The sequence below is a fragment of the Semicossyphus pulcher genome, unplaced genomic scaffold (genome assembly GCF_022749685.1).
Source record: "Semicossyphus pulcher isolate SPU_LCO1_2020_fin unplaced genomic scaffold, fSemPul1.0.p SCAF_14, whole genome shotgun sequence".
NCBI classification, from domain to species: Eukaryota; Metazoa; Chordata; class Actinopteri; order Labriformes; family Labridae; genus Semicossyphus; species Semicossyphus pulcher.
In genome coordinates, this window is record NW_027211648.1 from 15,780,116 (window position 1) to 15,807,334 (window position 27,219).

Below are 27,219 nucleotides of genomic sequence, written 5' to 3' on the forward strand. Positions count from 1 at the left end.
TCCAGTTTGAGCCTAGGTGAGTCGTAAGCACATATCTCTCCCACGCCTCACTGAACTGTGGGAAGGCAAGCATGCCTCATGAGGGCTGCTGGGGGAGGAGGAGGTGGAGGGGGGGTGATGACACAGCTTATCTCCATCACAGTAAAATGAAAATAAACTACTGAAAACCTGAAAAACAGCCAGAGAGAAGGTCTCTCCAGACACGGTGAGCACAAAGCTGTGAGCTCAGAGCTGCCAGAGCCCTGAGCCCCCATACTCTCTCTCTGTGGGTCCCAGTGCTCGCCCAGAGGAATGTGATGACATGACTGAAGGTTTGAGGGGCCTGTTCCCACACTGAGGAAGGACCAGACACGGAGGTACGTCCTCCCTTTGAACTGTTATCACCACTCTATTGTAAACAAGCAATACACATGAAGTTAGCACTCAACTTAAGTTACGCCAAGACCCTAACTGTGAAGACCCATCTTTGACCAATTGACAGGGGAAACAATCATGTGACCTTAACCTGCATGGGCTCATTGTAAACAAGTATCCATTTGTTACTAAAGCCCCTTTCTCATTGGTCAAAAAACACGCTAACACTCGGCTTTTTTGCTGAGTGGGAAAGGCTGCAATCTGCATTCAGACCCGGGTAATTATCGCCTCGGCTGCAATCGGCAATGATGGGAACACAAAACCCGGGTAGACACGCTAATCTCCGCCCACTTTCCGGCGCGTTGCTATGACACTCATTCCGTCCGACTCCGTCCAAGCAGCACTCGGACATCGTTCCAAGTTTGTCGGTGAATGAATAATAGATACAATAAAGACCTAACCACCGTAACATCTTTACTGTTTACCAACCCTGTCTCCGGTGACACAGCAGAAAAAGACCCAAAAGGGTATACTCCACTGGCAATGGGAAAAAGACAATCAGGTCTTCACGGGTCTGAAAACGCGCTGATTTTGGTGTGAAATTATGGTACATATAGTTCCTGTAAGCTCTCCTGATTCAATGCTCTCTCCCTGCCTTAACTTGAATCAGCAAAGCCGGGTCTGAATGTACACTAAGGTCGTGTTCAAAAAAGTGCTCCGGCACCTGATAGGCTTTCAAACACGTGAATCTTTCTACATGACGAGACCCCGACAATGCAGCCCCTAGAATGCTTTGAATGCAGGGTAGCTTCCAGTCTGAACGCTCGATGTAAACATTGCAGCCTTATTCACACGTACAGTACATACTCTAAAACTAATTCCATCAAACGTCCGCTGGCACACATCGACAATGTGGCAACAACCGATCATGGTTGTTTTGATTACCTTAAAGCTACTGTGAGGAATTTTCAGTTTGTGTTGAACTTGGCAAACACTGCGCACAAAGTGGCACATCTTATCTCTTTGCTGTTCTTGGCTTGCATAAGTTGTGTTTTCTGATGAAAAATCGCTCAGCAACTTCTTATTTCACAATAATAAATCTTTAACGTGCTACTTGGTGTTTAAGGGGAAAAATGATACATGTGAGCACGCACCCCCAAGCTTGAGACTAAGAGAGCCTGTCACATTGATTTTGATGTATGACTAACTGGGGTAAAGCTAATAAGTGTTGCACTTACCATATGGATTCCAGTTGAAAATAGATTGGTCGGTTTGACCACCTGTTTCTGCTGCTCGATCTGGGTCTCCAGCTGGGCAGCGCGGACCTTGTGCTGGGCGAGCAAGATGGTGGCAGGAAGTTTAGACTGCTCCTGGAGAAACAAACAAGATTTGGGCTTTAATGAGACTGGAATCTAAGAGTGTGAGACATGCAGCAAAGTGCATCATCAGGAACTGGGATCAGCTGACACATGTACATGTTGAGGCCTTTTCCTTTTAAACTGATGTATGTTGAGAAAAGAAAACAGTCGCACCCCCGCCCCCTCACCGGCTCAGACCTCTCTGTATATCAGGATAACCATCAGCTCAGGGGGCTTTGCTTTCAGGCTGGCTGCCACATTATTGATGCAAGCCATATTAACAAAACTGTGGCAGTGCAGGGGACGCCGCTTCAAGTGCACTGCGCCGCCTTCACCTCCATTAAACGCAAGGTCGGACGTTTCAATTTCTCCAGTGGAGTGTTGCCAAGCGCAGACGTCTAAGAACACAAGCCCGGACAGACTGTTCACCCAAGACGTAGGACATTTTTGATGGTGAGGACAGTTAAGATGAGGCTTAGCATTTGACAATAAACCAAAACTGATTTAGTGGATTCCAAGACAAATAAGTCCCGACCTCACTGCAGACATTTTACAAAATAGTGACCCTTTTTTTGGAGGAATTTACTTGCTTGATCTGGATGACTTTGTTGGGGTAAATTTCTTCTCAGATCTTGAGAAAAAAAGTCCATAAAGTCAAGAAATAATAACTAATAAATCAGAAATGTAATATTAGTCCAGTGTTTAGATTAGATAAGGACAATAATAAGTATGCGTCAAGTTCCCTGTGGTGTATTGATTAGTTAGCCACAGCAGCAACAAGGAATCTGACTGTATGTGTGCGAGAGCAGTGAGCCGCAGGGACATACAGATGTCAGAGCTCAGGATCGCTCCCTCAGGGGGGGTGGGAGCTGATCTCATCTGCCTACAGTCAACAGGCCCTGTGCCTTAAACAAACAAACACACAGCTTAGCCTGCTATCTGCGATGGTCCTTCAGCAGCCCGCTCTACAGGAACAATCACTTCCAAAGCCTGCAGGTCAACACAATGGAGCCAAGAGGCTTTGGAATCACAGAATGAGAACAATGCAGCCTGCAGCACAATGACTGGTAATAAGCTCTTAATGATCTCACAGCAATGAACCCTCAGGCTCAGGGTGTGTGTGTGTGTTCATGTGTGCGTGAGTGTCTGACATTCAGCATCTGTCACAATGTGACGGCTTTTCGCTCCTCCAGCCTGTGGACATACATGTGACATGTGTGTTTCTCACCAGCTCATCCAGCAGAGCCTGCTTGTTCTTCCTCTTGGCCTGTAGCTGCCTCTGCTCCTCCTGCAGCACGTCCAGTCTGCGCTGCTCACTGTCCCGCTGCTCCAGCAACAGCAGCTCCTCCAGCTCCTCCTGCTCTCGTGTCTGTGGAGCGAAGGAAGGAGAAGGGGGATTTAGTGATGCCATATTGTACTTGACTGTGTACTCTGAGTTCTCAGCAACAGGAGCAAACAAGTGTTTATGCGAGATTCAAATTATCATCAATAATAAAAGGTATTATGGGTGCGTAGGAAAGTTTGCTCGGTACGTACTAGTTTAGCCTTATTCTTCTGGATGATGTCTCTGTTCTCTCTCTGATACTGCTCCATCCGCAGCTTGGTGTTCTCCACATCCATGTTGTTCGTCAGGTTAAACACTACACAGAGGAGGCAAAAGACAAGGTTAAGGGGCCAGCATACTCCATCAAAAGTGCCTGTCAAAAGCTCTAGTAGCTTCCGAAACCCCATCCACCCACACCTCTCACATCTGATGTGATCTGTTGTTAATACTTAAAGGAGCAATTCTTCCCTGGAAAAAGTCGCTGTCAGTCAAAGCTGGTGTTCTCTGTAATCGATAGAAGAAATAATATTTGAAATTGGTGCCATAGCTGTGGAGAAAGTTGTACAAACAGCTCATGGTTTCGCTCATTCTACATTCTTACAACACCCAGCGTGCATTGCGCCCCTCCCTCTGGAAGAAATGGCCCAGCGTCTCTCGTGAAATAATACCGTTTTAACTGCAGGCAATGGCTCAGAGCGGTACAGAATCTGAAATACGACAAGAATATACCGGTGGATCGTCTACAAAATCTTCGGGTCTGCAGTCTACATTTCACATCTGACGATTATGAACGAGTTATGGCAACGGAGGCGGGCGTCATAGATTGAGGAAGTGTAATTTAGCGAGCTCCCTGGCCTCCGACAGATGACACGTTTTACGTAGTCGGAGGTTTTCCAGGGCCCATTGGAGAAGCGGATAGCGTCCGCCAAATGCACAGAGCCAAACTGCATTTTTTTTCCCTACCATAATGGCATTAGCTCCCCATAATAGCATGATCGGACTGAGGGTGAAAATCGGCGAACTGGCCCTTTAACAAAACTATTTCATTTGAACAATTGAGTGGAACACTATGAATGTCCTCCAGGAGAGACTGTGTGAAACTGTGAGCCGTTAATTCAATTTTTACCAATAAACAACAATATTTCTCTCAACTTCAGAGGGTAACTGTAGATCAGATTTCACTGATACATGGGAGTGTGCAGATACGGCACATATATTTCCTGGTGCACTAAAACTATGACCTCAATCTTCTTCAATCATCAGTGTATTAAAAAAATCTATCTATTGTCAGTCTAAAGGGAAAATGAGCTCTGGGATTTATTTATTGCAAAGTCACAGTTGGCCACTTAGACAATGTAGCTGTGACGCTGACTGGCTACACCATATCCCGCTCTCTTAATACATCAATGCTATAGGTCCATTGTGGGTTTCTAGGCAAGCTTGTTGGCAAAGCTACTTCCTGGTCCATGCCCCTGGTTGGCATTAATGCCTGTAGATGCCTCCATGTGCAGCCAGAGTCAAGGAGAAATCATAGCTCTAGTATGATTCCCTTTCGCCCTCTGTTTCAGCATGAGGCATGAAGTCTGTGCTCCTACCTATGTCCTCCACCTGCTCCAGGTAGTCGTTATATTCTCTTAAACTGTGGAAGTCGACATCTCTCTTGTTGTATCTGCAGAGGAAGAACAGAATGATGATACAAATTGTAAAACCTGATGAAAGCAGATATGCACCGACATTAATAGCTTCCATTAAATCAACCATTTTATAATACCATGTCTGCATTGTGCCTAATAGACACCCATTAGATGTCAATTAAGGGGCTATTAAAGGACAGATGAGAGGGAGAGAGAGGAGGCAGGGAGGGGCTGAGAAGTAAAAACCTGGCAGGGAAAGAGCCTTCCCGTTTGCGCCCCCCCTGGGGAGACTCATTGTCTACAAAACAAACAGTGTAATGAGAAAGACAAAAGGTGGCTTAAGAAGTGGGAGGAGGCATGAGATGACACATAAACACGCAGGGCCGCGCCCCTCACCCTCACAGTACCCCCCCTTTAACTCACATCTTCAGCACCTTCTTGCGAATCTCCACTTCCTTATCTACGGTGGGGTCTTCGAAGAGCTGCACGCGGAAGTTGCTCTTCCTCAGGGGCGTGTCGCACTGCACGCAGTTGCCCGAGCCGCGCACGAACAGCATCTCCACACAGTTCTCGCATCTGTGGAAGAGAGGTGACAACAAAACACCATCAGGCTGAGCTGGGGGTTTCCAGAGGTGGTCCTTCCCTGAGAGTCAGCTTTAAGCATGTGTGGGCATATATGGCTGCTTTAATATAATTTTCCTCAGAGTGAAGCAATTTTGTGCTTTTTTAATGTCTGCAAGTTATCGTCAGGCGCGGTGGGTGATAATGGGGCATATGAATATTTCCTCTGAGTGCTCAAAGATGGCCTGGATTATGATTGGAATGTCGATTAGGCTGCCTCCAAATGGCAGACAAGAGGAAATTAGTCTGACACCCCATCAGTGGAGTGTCTGTCTGCACTGGAAAAACATTAGCTTCATTGTTTTTTCAACAGACCTCAGTCATTCTGCCTCGTTGCATAATATGATAAAATCCAGTAATTCTCAGTGCAGCCTATCATTATTAAAACGGACTCTTATGTAATTTTAAATCAGTGAGAAAACACAGATGTACGGTTGTTTTGATCTTTTCCTTACTTCAAATTTAAGCACCTTGAAATAAAGTTTCATTCATGTTTAGATCTTTCATTTATCTGAATATTTTAAAATCAACAGCATGTCCACATGCAGTTCAAACAAGTCTCCCTTTGTGTCGGGAAGTATTCCTGACACAAGATGAAAGGAAGTCTCATTATAAAGAAGTTTAACCCACATTTTTAATACGGGTGAAATTGAGGCTGTTTTTGACCAAAGAATCGACTGTAAATCTGTTTAATGGATTTAAAAATTTTCCAAGAGTACATATGTAGCAGAACAGTGCAGTCATGATGACTTTTTCAGCCGTCCTTTGGTCCTCAAATGAATCACAATTCTCCTCAGTAAAGAGCACGTCTCTCCACCCGTGACCAATCCTGCACTAAAGTGCAGAAACTCTCTTCAGACAGCGTTGGGGCATTTTAAGGTAAAGCTGCTTCAAACAGTGAAGTTTACTCTACGCACCATCATGACATGAGTCCATGGCAACTGTCAAACCTACCTGAGGGCGCAACCCTGAGCTTAGCCATCAATCACACCTTTATGCAGGTAGGCGTTTACCCATCAGTCACACTCAAATGAGGAGTGGACGTGGAAGACAATGAGAAAGCTCCTAAGTCTCCCCTGACGGGGTGGAGGGCCTGGATAAACGTTTGCACAGTACGCTCTTTTAATTAAGTCTCTGTGGAGCTTTATTTCCACAGGAATTCACCTTCCTGCTTCTGACCACCTTCGCTAAAATGGGCAACATCTGGTTTCCAAATGTTACTATCTGCTTTTGAGCACTGACAGATTTTATAATAAAATGCAGCAAAGTTGACGGGAAAAGGCAGAATTTTTCAACATACGTCACTGATGGTATGTTTGAGTCATTTCTTTCCAGAGTTAAGTCCTGGGCTTCAGACTCTGGTGTCTATTTAAAAGATCTCTAGGGATGAAGCCTATTAGAACAATCACGAGAGAGTCATCCTGAAAGCTGGATCGGCTGGATTCAAAACAAAAAGGCAGTTAAAGGAAAAAGTGCAGAGCTATGTAGTTTGGCTGTTTACGCCCGGCGTATCAGATATGGGTCAAACAAGCTCAACCTGCCAAGTGTGACTCCTCGCTTTCACAGCCACACAACAAACATATAAAAGTTTGATGAAGCATTAAAAGGGACTATCTAGGCTTGGCTTGGATGAAGCCGCGAAATGAGACTGAAAGCTGCACGACGGACAGAAACATCTGCGCTGTCCAGTTGGTGCTTCAGAGCACAAGGAGCCTCCTGCTCAAGTGCACCCTGCAAGAGGCAGATGTTCAGTGCGGCCCCAGGCTACAGGAGATGTATAGACCCGGCCATATGGAGGTAGATGGAGGGATTCAGCTTGTTTCCACAGGCCCACAAAGAGCCCATTCATCAACGCGGAGTAAGGAGTGGGGCGTAGCTTGCCCCCTGCCCCATAAATGGACCACACAACAGAACCCTCCAAAGGGGAAATCCTGTGTAACTCAAGAGCAAAGAGGTGAACGACTAAGAGGGAGGGAGGAGACTTTTTAGAGTCAATTTGCCGTCATTCCTCTGAAATACTTCTTCTCTAAGTGACAGCTTTCAGATTGTGCGCCTGTTGCAATTTGTAATCAAAGGGGGCCTCGGAAATCTCTTGCCAAGCAGAGTGAACAGACTTTAAAGAGAGTCGACAGATCTCTAGCAGCTTGCCATCTCTGTGTCCCAAGGCTGTTGACGCTGACTGAGTAGTCCTGACTCCTCCCTCGCTCACCTGTCCTGCTCAGAGCTCCAGGCTCCTATCTTTCCCATCTGCAGCTGTCAGCAGGTCAAAGACGGGGGTGGTAAGAGGAGGGTAAACAGTATCCTGGCTCAGCAGAGAGGCCTCTCCCCCACCACCACCCTCAATGCCCCTTGGTGACATTGCCTGCATCTTTGCCTCCTTCACATGCAAGAAAAAGCAAAAACAAAGCAGCACTATGAACAGACAATAGATATATTCACTTGTTTCTGTTGTTTCATCTTCAAAGAGTCCAGACAGCAGAGCTGGCTTTATGTCAAATTCAAACCTGCTACGGCGCTCTGTCCGTCCTGCCCTGTGACCTGCAATACCTGCAGCAGCACGGCCAAAAAGTGCTGAGGCTCAGGAGTGTGATTGCTTACACAGGAAGGCAGCGCAGGCTTGTGTGATCTAACAAAAATAAAGCTTACATTTTTGAGAAGCAAAGCAGGCAGGGAGAAAATGTGTATTGAAAAGTTATTAAATCAATAATTTCAATGTTCCTGATAATTAAAAACGCCGTGTGAAAAATGTAACAACACTGTGGGGAAACACTGTCAGAGACAAACGCTCACTCTGAGGTGGAGCTGTTGTGAGGCTCTCTATAAAAGAGCAACAAAAGTTCAAGCTCACTAACAGACTTCTGTGAACAGCAATGCCCCCGTGTAGTTGACTTCTTTCTGCAAGAAATATTCCAACATTTTCAGAAAAATGCTTATTAGCAGTCTCAACAAGACAAGAAGAAAAGATCAATACCACTCTCCTGCCTGTCTGTTCGTTAGAAAGCGACGGCCAGCTCAGCTTGGCATAGAAAATGTAAACAGGGGGGAAACAGCTAGCCTGGCGATTTCAAAGGTTAAATAATCCAGCAGGTAGCACCTTCAAAGTTATATCTTGTTTTTTCGTAATCCATGCAACAACTGAAGTAAAAAAAGAATGTGTTTCTGTGTACTTCACACTCATCTACCTTTTCCTTTAAGTTTGTAGGTGTACAGCCTTTTCTATTGATTACTGATTTAAGACAAACTTAAAGCTTTTACTGATGGAAACCCCAAAATCAGAATAACAAATGTCCATCTTTTCTACTATTCATCATCCTAGCTTCAATTTATGTGTCATTCAGGTGAAGCTCACTATAGAAGGTAGACACCTCTACTCCCCACTGTATGCTTATGCTACTCTCTTTTGTGCCTGCCTGTGCCCAGTGTCAAATGCCAAAGGACACGCGCCTGGTGTCATTGTGCAAAAGGTAATAAATAACAAGCATCAAATGCCCCCGGTGACAGGGATACAAAATGTGCTGTGGTGGGGTTTATATTTAGATGCATGCTAAAGGAGGAGAAGCTCAATACTGCATTGCATCGCCGGGTAGAGGAGTCCGGTGAGCTCAGGCTGGAATGACTGCTCAACAGGGACAACAGGGTAAAGAGAGGGTAACAGTGATTCAAATGAACGAAACATTACGGAGTCCCTCTGGGGCTAATGATTACATTCAGTATTGATGTTGTAACTTATTATTTTTTCAATAAACCTATTTAAATATAGAGCCCATATTCCCACAATACAGAAAAAAACTCATCAAAGATGTCAACGTGAGACTTTTCCCGCATAGAGATTTTAAATACACAAAACTGGTAATGAGTAACGGTGAAATTTAAATACATATCTCACGCTACAGTACACGCATCTGTATCTATTAACACTGAGGAGTGTTCATAACAATAAGTGACTTCAGTGATGAAAATACTAAAACAGTGTGAGAGTGCGGCAGGCTCCTTTTGGTGCATTGATACACAGTCGCACCCGCTCTGAAATCCAAGGTGACCCAGACTAGGACATCTCTCCATATTGCCTCATTGCAGAATCATTTTAATTTTCTGTGTGTGGCCCTGCATCCAGACGGAGGCGGTGAGTTATGAGCTCGCTGACCTGATGACAAAGCACAGCAACTTCCTGACGGTACGGTCAATAAACAGACAGGGTCGGAAAAAAAAAAAGATGCTCTCATCAGACTAGCACCGTCGCTGCATGATGCTCGTGGAGAACATGTCCCCTTCATTTAAATGAGCAGGTTTTTAAACAGGTGACAAGGTTAGATATTGGAAAATGCATGGCACACAAGTTTCACTGAGTACTGACATGAGCATGACGCACAGTCACAACTGTAGCGTAATGAATATGATGAGTGTGTATGAGTGCTACAACAATTTGTTTATGAAGCAATCAAATTGAAAAGATTTCATTTGAGGAAACTTTTTCATGTCAAAATCTTTTTCTTTTTAGTTAAAATACTTTTTAAATTTGAAAATTGAATTCACTAAACATTTAATTTAATTGGTTTTATTTTTTAAGACTTTTTCAGGCTCTAATTATTTGTGGTAGGCATTCTGCCATTTTCATTTTTATGAAAAATTAAGAATCCTACCATGGTTTAAGTCTAACCAGACTTCAGGGCGTATAGCAAGTAGGTAAAATAGGGTTATGTTTAGGGATCTGCCATAAGGTGACTATGTTTAGGATGCATCTTCAGTAGCATGGTATAGGTCAGGGTATGGTCTGCTCGACCACAGACCCAGAGGAAACATAATTCATCAGTTTAACCTAAAAAAACGAATTATAATAGACCTTACTGTTAACATGCAGGAGATTTGATTTGATATTATGAATTGGCCCTTTAAACACCCCTTTGACAGACACTTTCATTATGTGGTTAGAATTTAAGCACACACAAAGTCCACAAAAAGTTCATCCCCCTCTCTGCCATGATGAACTTTTTTAACTTTCCAAGAAATGCCCTATTCTAAAGATTAGGTTAGTGGAAAAAGCTCTGATGATTAAAGCGTCAGCGTCTGTTTAAAAAAACGTCCAACCAATTTCTACAGAGGGGTGCAAATATTCAGTGCAGCGATGTGTTACTGGGGGCTACCTGTCCGCCATTGTTTCTAAAAATGTCTAGAAAGATTGACAGCTGTCATGCACTAATATTATGGCTGAGATAAGAGGATAACCCACCTACAAACTCGCCTGTTGATGCTATCTCTACTCCTTATAAGAGGGCGTGAAAGTTAGAAGTAGTATTGCATAACATTTATAGAAATGTGGTGTTTTTAACCGAGAAGAATTTACATTTTCCCACTTTTATACACAGGACAGCAGCAGGGTACAGCAAACCGTTGGCTGTTCGCTAAGAGCTCGTGCAGCTTAAAAATTATTCCAACGTCTGTTTGCACGCTAACGTTCCACTATTAAGGCTTAAAGCGTAACATACGTGTAAGTATAACTACGAACGTATTCACATTTTAAGTTGAAATGTATCTTTTTGCTCAGTTTGAAGCAAAAACAGCGTCATGCCGGTGTAAATGTATTTTCCTCTTCATTCTTTTAGCTGTCAGATGTAAATACTCACAGCGTGTGACCGCAGACGTTCACCATCAGCTTCAGCGACGGATTCCTGTATTTGGTTGTTTTGCATCTCGGACACCCTTGGTCGTCCATTTCTGTCTGCGCAACACAAATTACAAAGCTAGAGAAAAATGTCAACAACTAGCAGCTCTTCTGTCACTTTCCAGGCAGCTAACTGCTGCGTCACACAGAATGCGGTCCGGCGGGAAACGCCACTAATAAGAAGAGTTCCTACTTAATGATCACCTCTACAGCAGTGGTGGTCACACTGTGGTGCTGGTCCCTGATGAGTTCCAGGGGGTCTGAGGTAAAAAGCTGAGTTTTTAATTTTCACACATACACACAAGGGTTGTATTTATGGAGACGGTATTAAATGGCTGTTTTGATTATAGGTTTCACTGTCTCTACCACGGAGTACCCTACACATCACTCCAATATTCCATGATCTAATGTGAGTCTGCACTGAAACATAATTAAAACCCAAAACCTCTGCAGATGTTGCTCCCCTGGGCTTCTGACATCATATAATTCCTGAATGTGTAACTGTGTATGTGAATAATTCCACAAGGATGATGGATATATCATGTGATTTATTAACTTAAATCAACAATGCAAAATGAGGACAGAAAGAGTGTATTAATACATTAGAGTGCTAACAAGTAACTTTAAGGGAGGCTGGTTTAAAGTAAAGTCCAGATTCAAAGGTTATGGCTGTGAAAACACATGCTCTAAATTATTAAAATGTAATTAAATTATATTCAGGCACCACAGAAGTTTGTCTCTGTGGGTCGCATAATCTTAGATGTGGAAATAAAACATAAAGCTATAGTTTTTGGAGAACAGAAACATCACAGCACACACACCTTATGTCATGAAGTAAATTGTGACAGACAATTAACAATTACATTAACAATTTAACACCTTATTCTAATCACAATTAGGACCTTGAACTATAAGGAATCTGTTTAGAATTTCACTTGTAAAATTATTGCTTTTAGATACTGTATCTAACAGTGACAATTAGACAATGTAGTAATGATCAAAACTGACAATACGTTTGGACATATGAAATAAAAAGGGGAGTATGTATAATAATCTAATCTGGCAAATTCCAAACAATCGATTATCAAATCGATTATCAAATTATATTTTAAGTTTTGTTTGCAGATTAAAAAAATTGGGAAAAAATGATTAAAGATTGAGACAATGAGAGAAAATAGTCCCAGGATTATTTCCCCCTTGGATTTCACACCTCTGGGAATAAAAATGCTTTTATGTTTCACAGAAAGCTAAGTCAGCTCCGAACAATACAGACAACAAGGATATCCCGTTCCCACGATCCCAGCAGCACTCACCTTGCACAGGTGAGTTACGGGAATCTACTGTAGGTTGTATGAGTGACAGCTGGAAACCAAACATTCGTGTCTGAATCGCGCTCGCTCCTCCCTAATGGGGCCCTCGGCGGCCAATAGCGTGGCTCTCCTGCAGATAGACCCCAGCGTGTCTCCGTCCAGCTCCAGTCCCCGCAGAGTAAAAGTCACGTTGGAAGGAAAAGGGGAGAGAGATATCTACTTACAGCTGCTGTCAGATATCCGATCGCATTCGCATGGCGAGGAGGTAACCTGATCGAGCTGGGAGGAGTGACTTTACCAGGGAAGGCTTGAACAAAAAAAATGTCTTCTTCTTCTGCCGGAGAAGTCACAACAGCAAATGACATCAAGAGGGAAAATGTGAAGGAGGTGGATACGCGGGAGTGCATCAAGCTTGTGGCGCTGGACGCGGCGGAGTTGTCCATGGAGCGCACGACTCCTAACACGGACGCGGTGCGCGCGGAGCTGCTGGTGAGCGCCGCTTCCTCTCTGGCTTTCTCCCCGGAGCAAGTGGCGTGCGTCTGCGAGGCGCTGCAGCAGGGAGGCAATGTGGACCGGCTGGCCAGGTTCCTGTGGTCCCTGCCTCAGAGTGACCTGCTCCGCGGCAACGAAAGCATCCTGAAAGCCCAAGCCCTCGTTGCCTTTCACCAGGCTCGGTACCAGGAGCTGTACAGTATTCTGGAGAACCACAGTTTCAGTCCGTCCAACCACACCTTTCTGCAGGATCTGTGGTACAAGGCCCGGTACACCGAGGCGGAGAAGGCTCGGGGGAGACCCCTGGGCGCCGTGGACAAGTACCGGATCCGGAGAAAGTACCCTCTCCCAAGGACTATCTGGGACGGAGAGGAGACTGTGTATTGTTTCAAGGAGAGGTCCCGAAACGCGCTGAAGGATCTGTATAATCAGAATAGGTATCCGTCTCCTGCCGAGAAGAGAAATCTCGCCAAGATTACAGGACTCTCCTTGACCCAGGTCAGCAACTGGTTCAAAAACAGGAGGCAGAGAGACAGAAACCCGTCCGAGGCACAATCAAAAAGGTGAGGCAACTAAAGGAACTAGTTATTTCAGTCACAAACTTCATATAAAACGATGTACTAAAATATTCTTCAGTCTGTGCTGTGCGTAAAAGGCGCATTAAAATAGACTCAGGCTAATTTTACCAAAGTATTTACAGCTTATTCAGAGGAATGGCGTCTATATTTTAAAACCATTCACACTCACGCCAGTGACAGACAAAACTCAGTGTATTTCATGATCTCCCGTTGGACTCACTTTTTTTTACTATGTGAATCATTAACCGTTGATAATTAAGAAGCGAAAAAAGTGTGCGTAAAAGGGTTTGGAGCACGCTTTTAATGTTTTGAAATATGAAGCGGTTGCCACTCAGATCCGGTTTCAAGTGTGTTGCTGCTTAGAGGCATGGAAACCATAAGCAACTAAATAACATAGTGAGTCCTGCAGGCTGGTGATTTGACTGTCAGGCACGAGAGGTTCTAAACTTTGATAAAACAATTAACGAGTGACTTTTATTTCTTCTCTTCTGCTTTGTAGTGTGTGTGTGTGTGTGTGTCTGTGTGCGTGTGCGTGCGTGTGTGCACGAAGTCAGTGTTGAGCACGCACAACACATGGGCGCGTGCGTCAGCACATAAATCATTTTCATTATCACTTTTTTCAGACCAAAAAGGATCTCAGAGCCTCCATCAGCTCGTGCGTTTCTTTTCATAATCCCCCACTCAAACAGACTGAAGGGGAGCTTCTTTCATGTTTCTGTCTCTGTGAACAAAGCTGACGCACACCTGGTGGAGGTGACCCCTCTCTCTCTCTCTCTCTCTCTCTGTCACTCTCTCTCTCTTTCTCTCTCTCTCTCTCTCTCCCTTACACACACACACACACACACACACACACACACACACACACACAGACTCACAGCACACTGTTTTGATTCCCTTTAAGTCGCCACTAAAATCATTCAGAAACAACATTTTTGTAACTTCATAACTTGAGGATATTTTGCTCATATTTGTGGCAACTGGTCTTTGTTTATACCTCTTCCTGGAAGTGGGGGGTGGGACAGCTTAGTGTGTGTGTGTGTGTGTGTGTGTGTGTGTGTGTGTGTGTGTGTTTGTGTGTGCGTGCGTGCTGGAGAGGCTGCAGCTGTTTGAATCAATCTTAAATAAGACTTGTCATTAATGAGCTGTATCAACTACGTCTATATATCTTTTCAAAGGCTTCATGGAAGCAGAAAAACAGGGCTTACAAATTGTGAAACCATTTTAAATTGGAGGAACTAATTCCAATAAATGCTCTCAGCCATTTGTTTTGTCACGCCAGCAAGTGCTGGCATTTTGTCACACCAGAATTTATTGCGCCAAATGGTTGCACGGTTGTTGGTGTTGGTCGGTTGTTGTCAGTGCTGCTCTCCATGAGGTAGCAGAGGGCTCCACATTCACAAACACAGGCTGCTCTTCAAAGCTGGGTAATAACACAGCAGCAAATGTGAGCTGCTCTGTGCTCAGAGAAGGGCAAGATGTGGGCGGAGAGGAGATAAAACAATATCAAAAAAATGTGAATTTATATTGAATTTATTTTCTAACTTTTTAAGAGTGCTTTAAAGTTTGTCCTTGTTATCACAGCATGAGAATACAACTTAATATATGTGTTAGGAAAACACATTTTCTGGTTGTTTTTTATTTGAAAAGTAGCTGAAAAGTCATCTCACACTTACAGCCAAAACATTCTTCTTTCCTATTACTTCACACATTTTGTGACAAATCATTTGTAATGTTTCGTTTTCCTCAGTGAATCTGATGGGAACCACAGCACAGAGGACGAGTCCAGCAAAGGCCAGGAGGAGCTGTCCCCCCGGCCCCTCTCTAACTCCTCAGATGGAGTGATCACCCATGGGAGTCTTCCCATTCAAACAGGGCCTCTGGACAGTGGGGTGGTCATCCAGCAGATCGGGGACATCAAGCTGCCTCCTGGATCCACCAGCAGCGGTCTCTACAACGGAGGTCTGGTGACCAGTAACACCTCCTCCAGCGTGTTCCACAATGGAGGCTCGTCTTACCTGCACACGCCCGGAAACATCCTCTTCAACGGGCTCAATCTGGGCCTACAGCCTTTAGCCTTCAACCCTCTGAGGTCATCCGGAGGGGTGCTGCTGGGGGGCTCCGGGGTGGACATGCAGATGCATACGGGGCATGAGAAAGGACTGGGCAGCTCTGCGGAGGACTCGGCCCTGCAGTACGCCTCCTACCCGGGCTGCGTGAACGGATCGGATGTGAAGATAGAGGGGGTTCCCACCATGGCCGCCCACAACGGAGGCTCCTCCGTGCTCACCTTTAGCTCCTCGTCAGGGGCGCTGCAGCTGGGGGGGTACAGCCTGGTCCAGGTACCGAGCGGGGACAGCGATGGCAGCTCATTACTCAACAGTGACGTGGGTCTTCCTCCTCTGCAGCTCTCCTCGGCCTCATCTGCCTCAATCACACAACAAGGTGGGTTCAGAAACTTTACCCTCATTTCAACTTAGAAACTTGCTTGGTCGCAGTAACAAGTTTTGCTTCATATGCTGTAATAATTGATCATTTAAGAGCAGCATTTGGGTGATTCTCATCTAGAAATCGGGGTAAAATACTAAATTATTTACATGTATTTCATGTTAATTTTACCCTTTTTACACAGTCCAGGAACCCGTCCAGGAACATACTAAACTGAGATCAAACATCCAGTCATACCATCCTCTACTCTTACATCAAATCATGTGTTCAAATGTTTCTCTTGCATCTCTTAGCTTGAGAGACGATCAGACGCGACCTTTGCCCAGTGCAATGCTGCACCTCCGAGCTAGTTTGTAAACAGGTCTCTACTACGTCCACCAGAAATATATCTGAGCTGCTTTATTCTTGGCTTCTATGTGCTGGGTTGTTGCCCAAAGGGCCGATACTACACGCAACACAGAGCAGGAGAAACAGGGCCACACACACACACATACAGAGAGAAGAGGTGGTCCTTTGAAAACCCCAGAGATGAATAAAAACAAGTTCTGGAGTCACCATCACTCATCATCATTGCACTCTTGATGTGCAGAGCAGGGAGGAGGAGGAGGAGAAATATGTTTCAGACAATCAGAGGCCATGAGACGCACTAACAGGGAATAAACCGTTCCAGCTCTCACTTTGACAAAAAGCAGAGAATCTGCAGCAGCATGAATAATAAAGAAACACAGAAAATTGCAGCATGCTGTCGAGTCCTGGCAGACTGTTGGCTCATGTTCTCTGGGGCTCCGCAGGGTCGAGATTTAAGAGTAGAGAGTGTGTGAGACAGACAACAGCAGTTTAGCGGCCAAGGCCTGCTGTAAATAACACACTGTGAGAAACGATCCAGGAAGTAGACATACTTTATATCCTCATCCATTGTTGTGTCACCGCAGGTTCTCTGCCTCTGAACAACGTAGCAGTGACGTCCTCCAGCGACGTCTCGTTCCAGCAGCAGGACAAGCTCACCATGTCGTCCCTCCACCACAGCACTGTCCTCTACAACATGAGCAGCGACGGCCAGACCTCCATCAAGAAGGAGCCTCTGGAGGGAGTCGTCTACTCCTCGTACCACCACGGCCTCCACCTGGACCCCAGCGGCCAGCTCACCTACACCACCCCCAACTCCGAAGACGTCCCGTCCAGCCGAGGTCCCGCCTCCAACACCGAGGTCACCGCCGTGAGTTCGTCCAGCCCGGAGCCTGAAGTCTACACCACGCTCACAGTCAGTACGCCGCTCATGGCTCACACAGACCACAGCAGCCACCACCTCCAGCCCTCAGATTACCTCCGAGGTCCCCCGTCCTCGCACCTCATGAACAGCGACTTCATGAACCTTTCGGAGAGCAAGGTGGAGGTTTCAGGAGGCGTGAGCGAGATGGTGCGAGCGATGTGCGGGGAGATGGAGGCGGTGGAGGGGAAGGATCTCGCCAAACTACAGACAGTGCAGATGGAGGAGGACATGGCTGACCTTTAACCTCTCTCCTCGCAGTAGCACTCATGTCCAAGCAGATATGATGAATCTTTTAATTTGTGTGAGCGTGCGTGTGTTTTTTTTTACCATTAACTTCCCTTAAATGTTAAATTATTTGTGTTCATTTGACTTTTACAATGCACTCCAGTCAGAGAGGAGCCCTTGGGTGGGCTTTATCAGCTTATCATAAAAATAAAAAAAGCCTACGACATGTTTTAAAAAGCCCTCGCTCGTAAGAAGAAACATTACGACTGTTACGTGCCCGCAGAAGAAGAAGAAGAAGAAGAAGTCGCTGTACGAGCTTGAGCCGTGTTTAAATGTGCATTTTTATAGACAACACCTGCTACTTCCTGTTGAGTGGATTTGATCCGCGGGAGCAGGTGCTGGAATGCCTCGAGTCATGTGACCGGGATGTTCCTCCAAACTAAATGCGTCATCTGGGTCAAACCAAAAAGGTCATCCGGAAGGGGGGAAAGAGGGAGAGAGAGGCTCTGTGAAAATGGTCGGCTAAAGAGCGAGAGCTTTACTCAAGGACTGCACAAACACCCACACACACACACACACACACACACAGAGAAAAGGTCATTAAATACACAAAGCTGCTGATTTAGGAAAAAGTGTCCTTCAGAAATCACATCTGAATGCCTTTCAAGCCGCTGCAAACCTGCTTTTAATGCTTTATATCACCAAATCTACTACGACTAATGTGCCTTTCTGCTACTTTAAACACTCATTGGTCTGTTTTGGCGTTTGCACTACTTCAATGCTCATGTTTCAAACAGCCTTTACTTTTGGAAGGGTTTCATGTGTAAAACACCTCAACAAACGCACACTATTTCTGTAACGCCTCATCATCAACCTGTGAGAGCGACACATGAATGAGGTCTCGCTGTCGGATTCACACGTTGTTCACCGTATGTTGTTTATAAAGCTGCAGCTCGGAGTATGTTAACTAGACGTGATGATGCTCTTCTATATCCTGTTTCATTTTGACGTGTGTCTCCAAAATGTCATGGATGCTATTTTTCTATAAAGGGATTGTAGTAATGTCTCTCTGCATGGACTCCAGTGCCTTTTACTTTGTGTTTTGTGGACGACACTGAAAGTAAGCGAGTGATTTAGCACCGACGCCGCCCCTCGCTTCCCCGGGCACATTTGTCGGGTGTCAGTCGAGGGAAAGACGAGAGAATGTGGAGCCCATTTGTCAAGTGTGTCCGGTGCTTTTCACAACAGGGGCCTAATTCCTCGCTGTCGTACATGACCATAATAGCACATTTCAGCCTCGCAGCCAACTCGAACTATGCACATCTCTCAGTGCATCAGTCATACATGTGGACTGTAGTAATGCAGGATTTAAAGACACAATCCCGTCAATTTGAAAGGACATGTCCGAGTGTTTCTCAGTGCTTTAATGTCATAAACCAAAAATGAGTCGTTGGGCGAATAATAAAAACTGATGGTCATTTGTTTTTTTTAAATCTTAGTTTGAATTATATGTTTGTTATCTGAAATTATGTGAATGTATTTTTCTAAATCTACATACTGCAATAAAAGTTTATATTTATAAAAACATTAAACAGATACTTTTGAATTCTTTCAAATTTAGCTACAAAAAATAAGCAGAGATCGCCTGTATTTTGTAACATGTTACATGCCGGACATAAAGCACATGTCTGACAAACGTTTAAGAGTCCTGTGTAGCCAAACTGTGAGGATCAGGAGGGGGTGCCTGCTGCTGCTGCTGCTGCTGCAGCTCTCTGCAAACCTGCAGTGATCGTTTGCACATGCCCGGCAACCTGGAGTTCATTAGCCCTCCTTTTCTCATCTCAGCCCCTGTAATTCAAATAAACAGCAATGAGATTTCCAGAGGTAAAGCTCCTTTTGGGTGGGGGGTCTGCAGCGCCCCACAGCTCAGTCCAATCCAAAGGCCCTTTTTCCCCCCAGAGCGAAGGCCGAGTGAGCCCTGCTTATACATGTGGGAGAGTGAATCTGAGGCGCTGTCACTCACAGGTTCTGGGTCTGTATCCAAGAGAAAAAGATCGTTTGAAATCTTCCTTAAATTCATGAAACTTCCCCTCGGATGCATGTTCGCGCTGTGGGCACCGGACCAAACCAGAGAGATAAGATTGGAGACAAAGTTTGACAAATGGACGAACAGCGGGGGATTTTGTTTTATTCACAGCGTGTCTGCGGTGGATTATAGGAGTTGTCCTCCTGGCTGCAGGAGTTATATATGATCTAGCTGATGACCTAAATAAACAGAGGCTGTTTGTCCGTGCTCACTGTGGAGGCACAGAGAGAGGAGAGAGAAAAAAATAAAAAGGGAGAGACTTAGCGGGAAAGGGAGGGAGAGGCAGGCGAGCGGGGATAAAGTTACCTGTGCACAGGTGACCTCGTCGCCATGGGCAGTGGATTAGCTGATTGTTAGGTATCAGGTGACTCCTCCTGTAATATTGAAGAGGGTGAAAACAGCTTTGTTGGAGCCCAGAACAATATCCCATTCGCAGGAGGACAGGCTCACGGTCTGTGGGTCTCACGGGGAGGGGGACGCGAAGAACTACAAATTCCACCTTTGTATTGTGACTATAAATTAGACAGGAGAGGAGAAGAATGGATCCCTCACAGAACATAGATTTCTCTTCACGAACAGGGCAGCTACTATTTTCCTATTTCACTTATACGATATCATATCTAAATTCTAGAGGATCCTTTTGTCTACATTTCAAACATGCAGCGTAAAACATACTTTGGTGTAGTAAAAAAGGGAACTCCCCCAGAACTCTGGCCTTATTAAAAACACTGACCTCTGCTCTTTCAGATGGTTTCAAAGCTGACATTTAATGCGGCGCAGCAGACTGCAAGCCATATGTAACATGACCTGGGGAGTACGGTACTCCGCTGCTCCACGTCCCACTAATGAGAGGGCAGGGGTCAGCGGGTACCAGCCTGCTCGCGCAGACCCACCACTACCGGCCGAGGAGAGGGGAGAGAAACTGAATCTAGCGCTGGCTCGTGGAAATAATGTGGTGTTTATGAACTATGAGGGGTCTCGTCCATGTTTCTCTTACCTCCACTTAAACTCAGCGAGCTGTTTGTTGCTTGGCAGGGTGGAAGGTATGTGCACATGCCCACTTCATCGTGCAGTGTTGGGAAGAGGAAGATGCAATCGTGAGTCACTGGTTAGTCCTGGAAAGAAAACACACAAGGTTTAATGTGACACACACACACACACACACAGAGGCAGCAGCTGGGAGGCAGCAGCATCACAGTGGTCAAAACAGAGAGAAAAACAGCACTTTGTAACAGGAGCAGCTCACACCAGGCCATTGATCTTCACATGGACACACACACCTGCTGCTCAACTGTCTGCCTTAAAAACTTCATTTTTCTAAAACACAGGCACTAACTCACCCTCTCCTGGAGTCATATTTAGACGTGTATGATAGCATTGTGGTGGCGCCCCCTGTCTGCCGGCAGCGGCACCTCACGTTTTTAAACCCTCCCTTTTGTTTGTTTATGTTTTTACCGGGTTTGTTTACGTAATCCGGCCCGGCGGCTAAATTTAAAAAAAAAAAGATTTTCCCTTTAAACAAATATCTCCATCTTTAAGCTCGGGGCGTGTTTACAAAGCAGAGCACTGTAAAAAAAAAAAAAAAAAAAAAAAGAAGAAGCCGAGGCCGTATAATTGCATATTTGTGGAGCTGGTCCTCTTAGGAGGAAATGCGTAATGATTTGGATGGGGAGGAGGGGGTTAACCCTCGTGCACTTGTACCAGGTCTAATTTTCCAACATGACAGGAAACTCTGTTAAGCTGATAATTGCAGCTCCAATTTCATTTAACTCACTCATGTCAACAGTTGTGTTTTGTTTTGAGAGAAGGAGCTGCTTTTTTTTTGCTCCTTCTCAGCGCCTTTCTTCACCTCTCAGAACAAACCGCGTTTACTCTTAATTAAAAGCACATTTAGGACATCATGGATTAACCGCCAACTGTAAACCAATGACTAACTATTGATTGGATTAATTAATTAGTTTATAAATATATTAGACATATAAAGATTTGTTTATATTAAGGCAGAATAATGTAAAAGAAAATTAATTAGTGAATTATAAATTAGGGAAGAGGACATTAAGATAGATGACATTATTTTTGTTGTTGTTAATGATTTAAATAAATAATCAAGTAGGTTTTTTTGCGGTGCATTCAGGGGGCATCCTTAAATACCAACCAAATCCCTTTCAAAAAAAAGCTCAAATCAAATAAAACGCTGAGGACTATTTCTGACATGTTTCACTCACTGAACTGAACCGTCTTTGTTCCGGCAGACAGCAAATGAAATTGCACTTTGGATTTAGATATTCGCCGTTTGAATCTTCCTCCATATTTAAAAATAATAATAAACCATCATTCCGCTTTTTGCTGATGACATTTTGACGTGCTTTCTTTTCTCCCACAGGGTTTAAGTGTTACATTTCATCTGTATTCTCCTGTAGTGCATAATGTAACCAATTATACAGCATCTATTTAAAATCAATACGTCCCTTTTACCTCCAAATTTGGCACCATGAGGCGGATTAATTCAACAAGCACTGGCCCACAAAGCGCCAGTCTCTCTCCGGCCTTCATCACATAAAAGCAGCCTAATGAGAAATGGCTAAAGGTTTATTTTCTCAGGGTGAAAACACTCTGACTCATGTGAGTTTGTCCGGAAAGGCAATGACTACGACTCCGAACATCCGTAACATTCAGCAGCCCTGATTTTCCAGTATATGTAAACTGAGTTATTGTGGCTTTTGGAAGTTTAACGCTGAGGAAGGGAAAACTCTGAGACGAGAGTGAAGAATCCCCGCTGCATTTAAAACGAGTAACCAGTGATAGTGCACCTCAGTATTGCGTTACTGGTCGGGGTCTGAGGAGCCCACGCAGCTCCGGAGGAGGCGGAGAGAGTCCACATCTTGAAATAATCTGGCCCCCCGGGCTGCTCGGGTTAAAGGAGGAGGCGCGGCGCAATGTGGTAGAGATATTAGAGAAACCCGAGAGCCGCTCATCAGACAGCTCATTTACTGAAGCTCTGAGGTTTTACACACAGACTGAGAGCATGAGGACCCGGGCTCAAGTGGTCTGAGTGTCCACTGAAGGCACAGAGATACATTTACGTTAGAGGGTGCGCTCATTTAATCACGTTTACGCAATAAGAGCTGCGTAAAAACAAGGAAATGGCGCTGCGTTAAAATCGACTTTAACTGTATGAAATAATTGTTATAAACGATGCAAAAGCCGAACAATTAACGGTTTTATTTAGTGTTATAACATGAATTGTGTATATTGTTTATAAGACTGGTGACGCTGATAGAATAGAGTAAAAATGACTTAAATTAACTCCAAAGTCTCGCAGGTTTGTGGCGACGCAGGTGCGTTTTTCAGGCAATAATCTGATGTGTCCTGTTCAATTTAAGCACGAGAGATAAATACGATCCATTCAGGGGAAATGGGCTGTTTAGTTCCAGTATAATCTTTGATAAATAGTAAAGAATATGTGACATATGAGTTTTTTATTTCACACTTTACGCAACGCTGGAACAATTAATTGCCTAATTAAACCTGGTTTTCTTGTATTTAAAGCTTTTATTCTTATAGTCTAGCTCCAGCCTCATTCCCTAATATCTTTAGTATTAATCTAATCTCTATTTACCGTCAGTAGTGGTGCTGTTTAGAGCAGATCTCTATTTTTGCAGCTGTCAGTCGCTGCAAAAACAAAACCTCAAAGCATTTTACCTTTAAAGTAAAAATCAGTCAGGGCAGTGCTGATCTCCTCCAAACGTTTACTATGAATTTGTTCAAGTTTAAACATTATTTTCCAGGTCACACACATCCCCCCCTCCCTCCCTCCTTTAACATATTGAAAGGGGGTTTTTAGTTTCAGACTCAGTGCAGATAAAGAAATGTGATCTATACGGCTCAAACCAACAACTGCCCCACCAAGAAGCAGTGTCGCAGAGAACTCATTTACTAATGGATTGGTTTAGAGTTTCACCCACCAGAAAACACTGGAGCCAGTGCGGTGCCCGTCTAATCCCTGAAATATAAATGTGGGCTGCAGGCTGGAAGGAGCTCTGCAACGGGCACGTGATCGATTAGGGGGTGAAAAGCATAAAATAATAAACAAAGAGAGAGAGAGATCAATGAAACACAACATTTCAGATTTGTGAGATAAAAGCGCGTAAATTTGCTGTATGAAAATATTAAAACACTTTATTTTGAAAAGCCATACTAAGTGTGTAAAGTGTGACGCGGTTTGAAGATGTTTGTCAAATCGTCATGCTTAGACCATGTGGCACTTCTTATCAGCCTCTCGCTCTCTCTCTCTCTCTCTCTCTCTCTCTCTCACACACACACACACACACACACACACACACACACATACACACACTCACTTTTAAGTGGCTGATCTCCTGCTGGTGGTCTATATGTCCCATAACACGTTGGGCAGGTAGTGTAGGCTTTCTCGTATAAAAGTGGTGCGTAATGGCGCACGTGGAGCCACCTATCATAGGAACTTATTAAATTATATCGCCTCATAAAATAAACGGCTTGGGTAATTAATTAAAGGAGGGGACGCAACAAAATGTTCAATCTGTGTGTAATTAAGGAGGTGGGCGTCAACCGCGATCAGCTGTGACTGTAAATAAACCTGCAAGTGGGAAAAAAAACATCAAATTCTCCCAAAAATCTTTGAGTTTTTTGTAGTTTTTTATCCAAATGTTCTGCACTGGTGTTGTTGTTTTTTGTGAGGCACATTTGAAGTGCATCACAAACATGTTTTAGCCTTTTAAAGTGTAAAACTTCCCCTGAGAGATCAAAAAAAGTTTGGTGTTTTTGTGGGTTCACCTCCACTGACTGTGATTACTGATAACGCGTGGAGGGGAAGCAGTGTGAGGTTTGTCCACACGTGTGAACCCTGAAAGCATATACAGTAGAACCAGTAGAAGATGTATATTAACAACATGTTAATACGGCTTTTTAAGAGGTCTGTAATAATTGATTAGTGTTTAGGTGCCGCTCTGCGCCCTCAGCTGCAGCGCGAGAGGGACTGTGGGGGCGGGAGGTGCATAGGAGCGCTCCTATTTCAGCCCCTGACGCACTGCCTCTGGGGAGGAAACGGAGCCGCAAACTCAGTCCTGCTCTGCTGTACACGGTGCAGGGCAGAGGGAGAGCCAATCACCGAAACGCACAGGCTCCCTTTAAGCCTGACATATCTCCAACAGGAACAAATTGTCCCAACAATCAACATCCCAATCTGCTGCGCGCATCAGGGGCTGGAGAGGAGCGGAGAGCCTACAGGCCCGTGCTGCGCGGAAGGATTTGCGCTGGATTGCATCGCGAGAAGAAGCTCAAACACACGTAGAAATTAAACGACAGCTTTCGCTTTGGATACCGACTTTCAGGGCGGAGGAGTGAGCTCGGACATCATGTCTATACTTCCGTCCTTCGGGTTTACGCAGGAGCAAGTGGCGTGCGTTTGCGAGGTGTTGCAACAGGGTGGAAACCTAGAGAGGCTCGGCCGCTTCCTGTGGTCTCTGCCCGCCTGCGATCACCTCCACAAGAACGAGAGCGTCCTCAAAGCCAAGGCGGTGGTGGCCTTTCACCGGGGGAATTTCAGAGAGCTCTACAAGATCCTGGAGAGCCACCAGTTCTCTCCACACAACCACCCGAAGCTGCAGCAGCTGTGGCTGAAGGCGCACTACGTGGAGGCGGAGAAGCTGCGCGGCCGGCCGCTCGGAGCTGTAGGGAAGTACCGCGTACGGAGGAAATTCCCGCTGCCCCGCACGATATGGGACGGAGAGGAGACCAGCTACTGCTTTAAGGAGAAGTCCAGGGGCGTCCTGAGAGAGTGGTACACACACAACCCTTACCCGTCCCCGCGAGAAAAGAGAGAGCTGGCCGAGGCCACGGGACTGACCACCACGCAGGTCAGCAACTGGTTCAAAAACAGACGGCAGCGAGACAGAGCCGCGGAGGCGAAGGAGAGGTACGTTGTTACTGACACAACCTCCATGCAGCATGTCATTTACACAGAAAGACTTTTACTTTATTCTCCGCATGTTTAAGGAGATCATTCAAGTTCAACTCAGGATATTATTTCCCCAAAATGTGTCTCCAAGCAGCCACAGAAGGAATCACAGGAGTCACAGTGCTCTGATAATATTCATACGTTCAAGAAAAGCAGGAAAGTAAATAGAAAAGTATTCCTGATAGAAACCATCTTATGTCAGACAGAAGTTTGGAATTATTTCTTAATTTTGAATATGTTTATTCCTCATAATGAGACATTTCCTGATAACGGTGCTGATGAGTAAACAGAAGCTGGTTGTTGACAAATGATGGACTTTTCTCTACAGGAACCGTCCCGTTTGACCTGTCACAGCTTCAGTTAGAACAGGAAATACATACAAATATCTGCACCATAATAAGGTTTATGCTTTTGGCTAAAAGGCTAATGTTAGGGGGAAACAAAACGCAGTTTGGTGACATTTCTGGAGCCCGTTTTGGGAGAGTTAGAAAAGGTTAAACTGGGTAACGACAGAAGAAAAACACGCACATAACAGGCCTTTTTGGTGATTTATAAATGACATCCAAAGTGAAGAGAATTTAAACATTAATTCTCTTCACTTTTCTCTTAGTTTTAAAAAACATTTAGTGTACAATTTTGCAATTTAAGGAAAATATAAAAACTATTTTTTCCAAGGCCTAGGCCTGCTGGAGGAAAAATAACTGCAGCTGGCTTCTACACACAGACCCAACACACGGATTTGAAGCCATTTTCAAAGAAAAAATAGTCCGTATTTTTCTCTAATTCCTCCTTGATGTCATTTCCAGGGAGAACAGTGAAAACAGCAACGCAGGCGGCAACAAACAGAACCAGCTGTCGCCGCTGGACGGAGGAAAGTCTCTCATGTCCAGCTCGGAGGACGAGTTTTCTCCCCCTCAGAGCCCCGACCAGAACTCAGCGCTTTTGCTCCAGGGCAACATGAGCCACCCCGGGGCCTCCGCGTACCCCATGTCCGGCCTGGGGGCCCCTCAGCCGGTGCACAGCATGCACGGACACCCGCACCAGCTGCAGGACTCCTTGTTGGGACCTCTAACGTCCAGTCTCGTGGATTTGGGCTCTTAAAGAGGCTGACAGATGATTTTATTTTACAAAAACGTGAAAAAAAGACTGATAATCAGATTGAGTACATGTATGAAATAACACTATAGTAGCCTACCTTATAATATAGACTGACTTGTCTGTCGTTAAATTTGGTTAGAACAAAATTCCTTTATGCGCTTAACCTGTGTATCAGCCCTGACAGGAGCCTTTTTCTGACCTCCTGCTCACGAAAACACACAAACAGGACCTGACTGAAACTCTTAAACTCAACGAGACACTTAACTGGACTCCCATTCGCTTAATTTATGAGATTTTGTTGAGAGAAAAGAATTATAGCAACTTCCTGCGATGGAAACTAAGAGGTAACGTTTTCATTAGAGTCATGGTTATTAGTTTCCAATAAAACAAAAGTAACACATTTGTGTCCGTGTTATTTGTGTACGTAGTGGAAAGATAGCGCAGATTCAGGCCCTCAAACCAAATGAATCGGGGTTATAATGATTGACAATTCACCGTAAACAGATCGTGAATTAAAGGGAACGACGCAATTAATTTCCGTATTATATTTATTTTGGATTTTATTTTGAAATCTGTATTTTTTTTCCTTAAAATTGCTTAAAATTGTAGAATTATCTGCAAAATGCCGAGTCAGCATCACTGGTGGGATATGAAGCCATATAAACAATATCATGAGTCATTTTGCGGTGCGGATAAAAGCCTCCTGAACGGTTTCTTGGTTTTTTACAATAATTACGGTAATTCAAAACACAGAATTCAAACACACA

The 27,219-nt window shown here is 44.7% G+C and overlaps 3 protein-coding genes across 5 annotated transcripts in view; 2 read left to right on the forward strand and 1 right to left on the reverse strand.

Annotated features, from left to right (window-relative positions):
• Positions 1 to 12,347, reverse strand: part of mnat1 (MNAT1 component of CDK activating kinase) — a 32,439-nt gene extending 20,092 nt beyond the window's left edge. Inside the window, exons 1-7 of one of the 3 annotated variants that reach the window (XM_069661837.1) lie at positions 12,264 to 12,347; positions 10,913 to 11,007; positions 5,094 to 5,246; positions 4,632 to 4,705; positions 3,249 to 3,352; positions 2,941 to 3,081; positions 1,593 to 1,724 (exon numbers count right to left, since the gene is read on the reverse strand). In XM_069661837.1, coding sequence (XP_069517938.1) covers positions 1,593 to 1,724; positions 2,941 to 3,081; positions 3,249 to 3,352; positions 4,632 to 4,705; positions 5,094 to 5,246; positions 10,913 to 11,001 — 693 coding nt within the window. In that variant the 5' untranslated portion in view covers positions 11,002 to 11,007; positions 12,264 to 12,347. Of the gene's footprint in view, positions 1 to 1,592; positions 1,725 to 2,940; positions 3,082 to 3,248; positions 3,353 to 4,631; positions 4,706 to 5,093; positions 5,247 to 7,500; positions 7,584 to 10,912; positions 11,069 to 12,263 lie in introns of those variants that run through there. The other 2 variants (XM_069661836.1, XM_069661838.1) reach the window with 2 other exon arrangements.
• Positions 12,348 to 12,478: 131 nt separating this feature from the next.
• On the forward strand, positions 12,479 to 18,825 carry six4a (SIX homeobox 4a). The gene is made up of 3 exons (XM_069661493.1): positions 12,479 to 13,315; positions 15,078 to 15,772; positions 16,708 to 18,825. Exons 1-3 carry the CDS (start codon positions 12,582 to 12,584, stop codon positions 17,286 to 17,288), a joined length of 2,010 nt encoding a protein of 669 aa, XP_069517594.1. The 5' UTR covers positions 12,479 to 12,581; the 3' UTR covers positions 17,289 to 18,825.
• Positions 18,826 to 24,491: 5,666 nt separating this feature from the next.
• On the forward strand, positions 24,492 to 26,842 carry LOC138591101 (homeobox protein six1b). The gene is made up of 2 exons (XM_069661616.1): positions 24,492 to 25,312; positions 26,161 to 26,842. Exons 1-2 carry the CDS (start codon positions 24,753 to 24,755, stop codon positions 26,453 to 26,455), a joined length of 855 nt encoding a protein of 284 aa, XP_069517717.1. The 5' UTR covers positions 24,492 to 24,752; the 3' UTR covers positions 26,456 to 26,842.
• Positions 26,843 to 27,219: the final 377 nt, after the last annotated feature.

Excerpts from the sequence above, each read along its gene's own strand:
- six4a (XM_069661493.1), top strand. The coding sequence starts at position 12,582 with ATGTCTTCTTCTTCTGCCGGAGAAGTCACAACAGCAAATGACATCAAG. Across the intron at positions 13,316-15,077 it reads TCCGAGGCACAATCAAAAAG|TGAATCTGATGGGAACCACA; the intron begins GTGAGGCAACTA and ends CGTTTTCCTCAG. Across the intron at positions 15,773-16,707 it reads TGCCTCAATCACACAACAAG|GTTCTCTGCCTCTGAACAAC; the intron begins GTGGGTTCAGAA and ends GTGTCACCGCAG.
- LOC138591101 (XM_069661616.1), top strand. The coding sequence starts at position 24,753 with ATGTCTATACTTCCGTCCTTCGGGTTTACGCAGGAGCAAGTGGCGTGC. Across the intron at positions 25,313-26,160 it reads GCCGCGGAGGCGAAGGAGAG|GGAGAACAGTGAAAACAGCA; the intron begins GTACGTTGTTAC and ends TGTCATTTCCAG.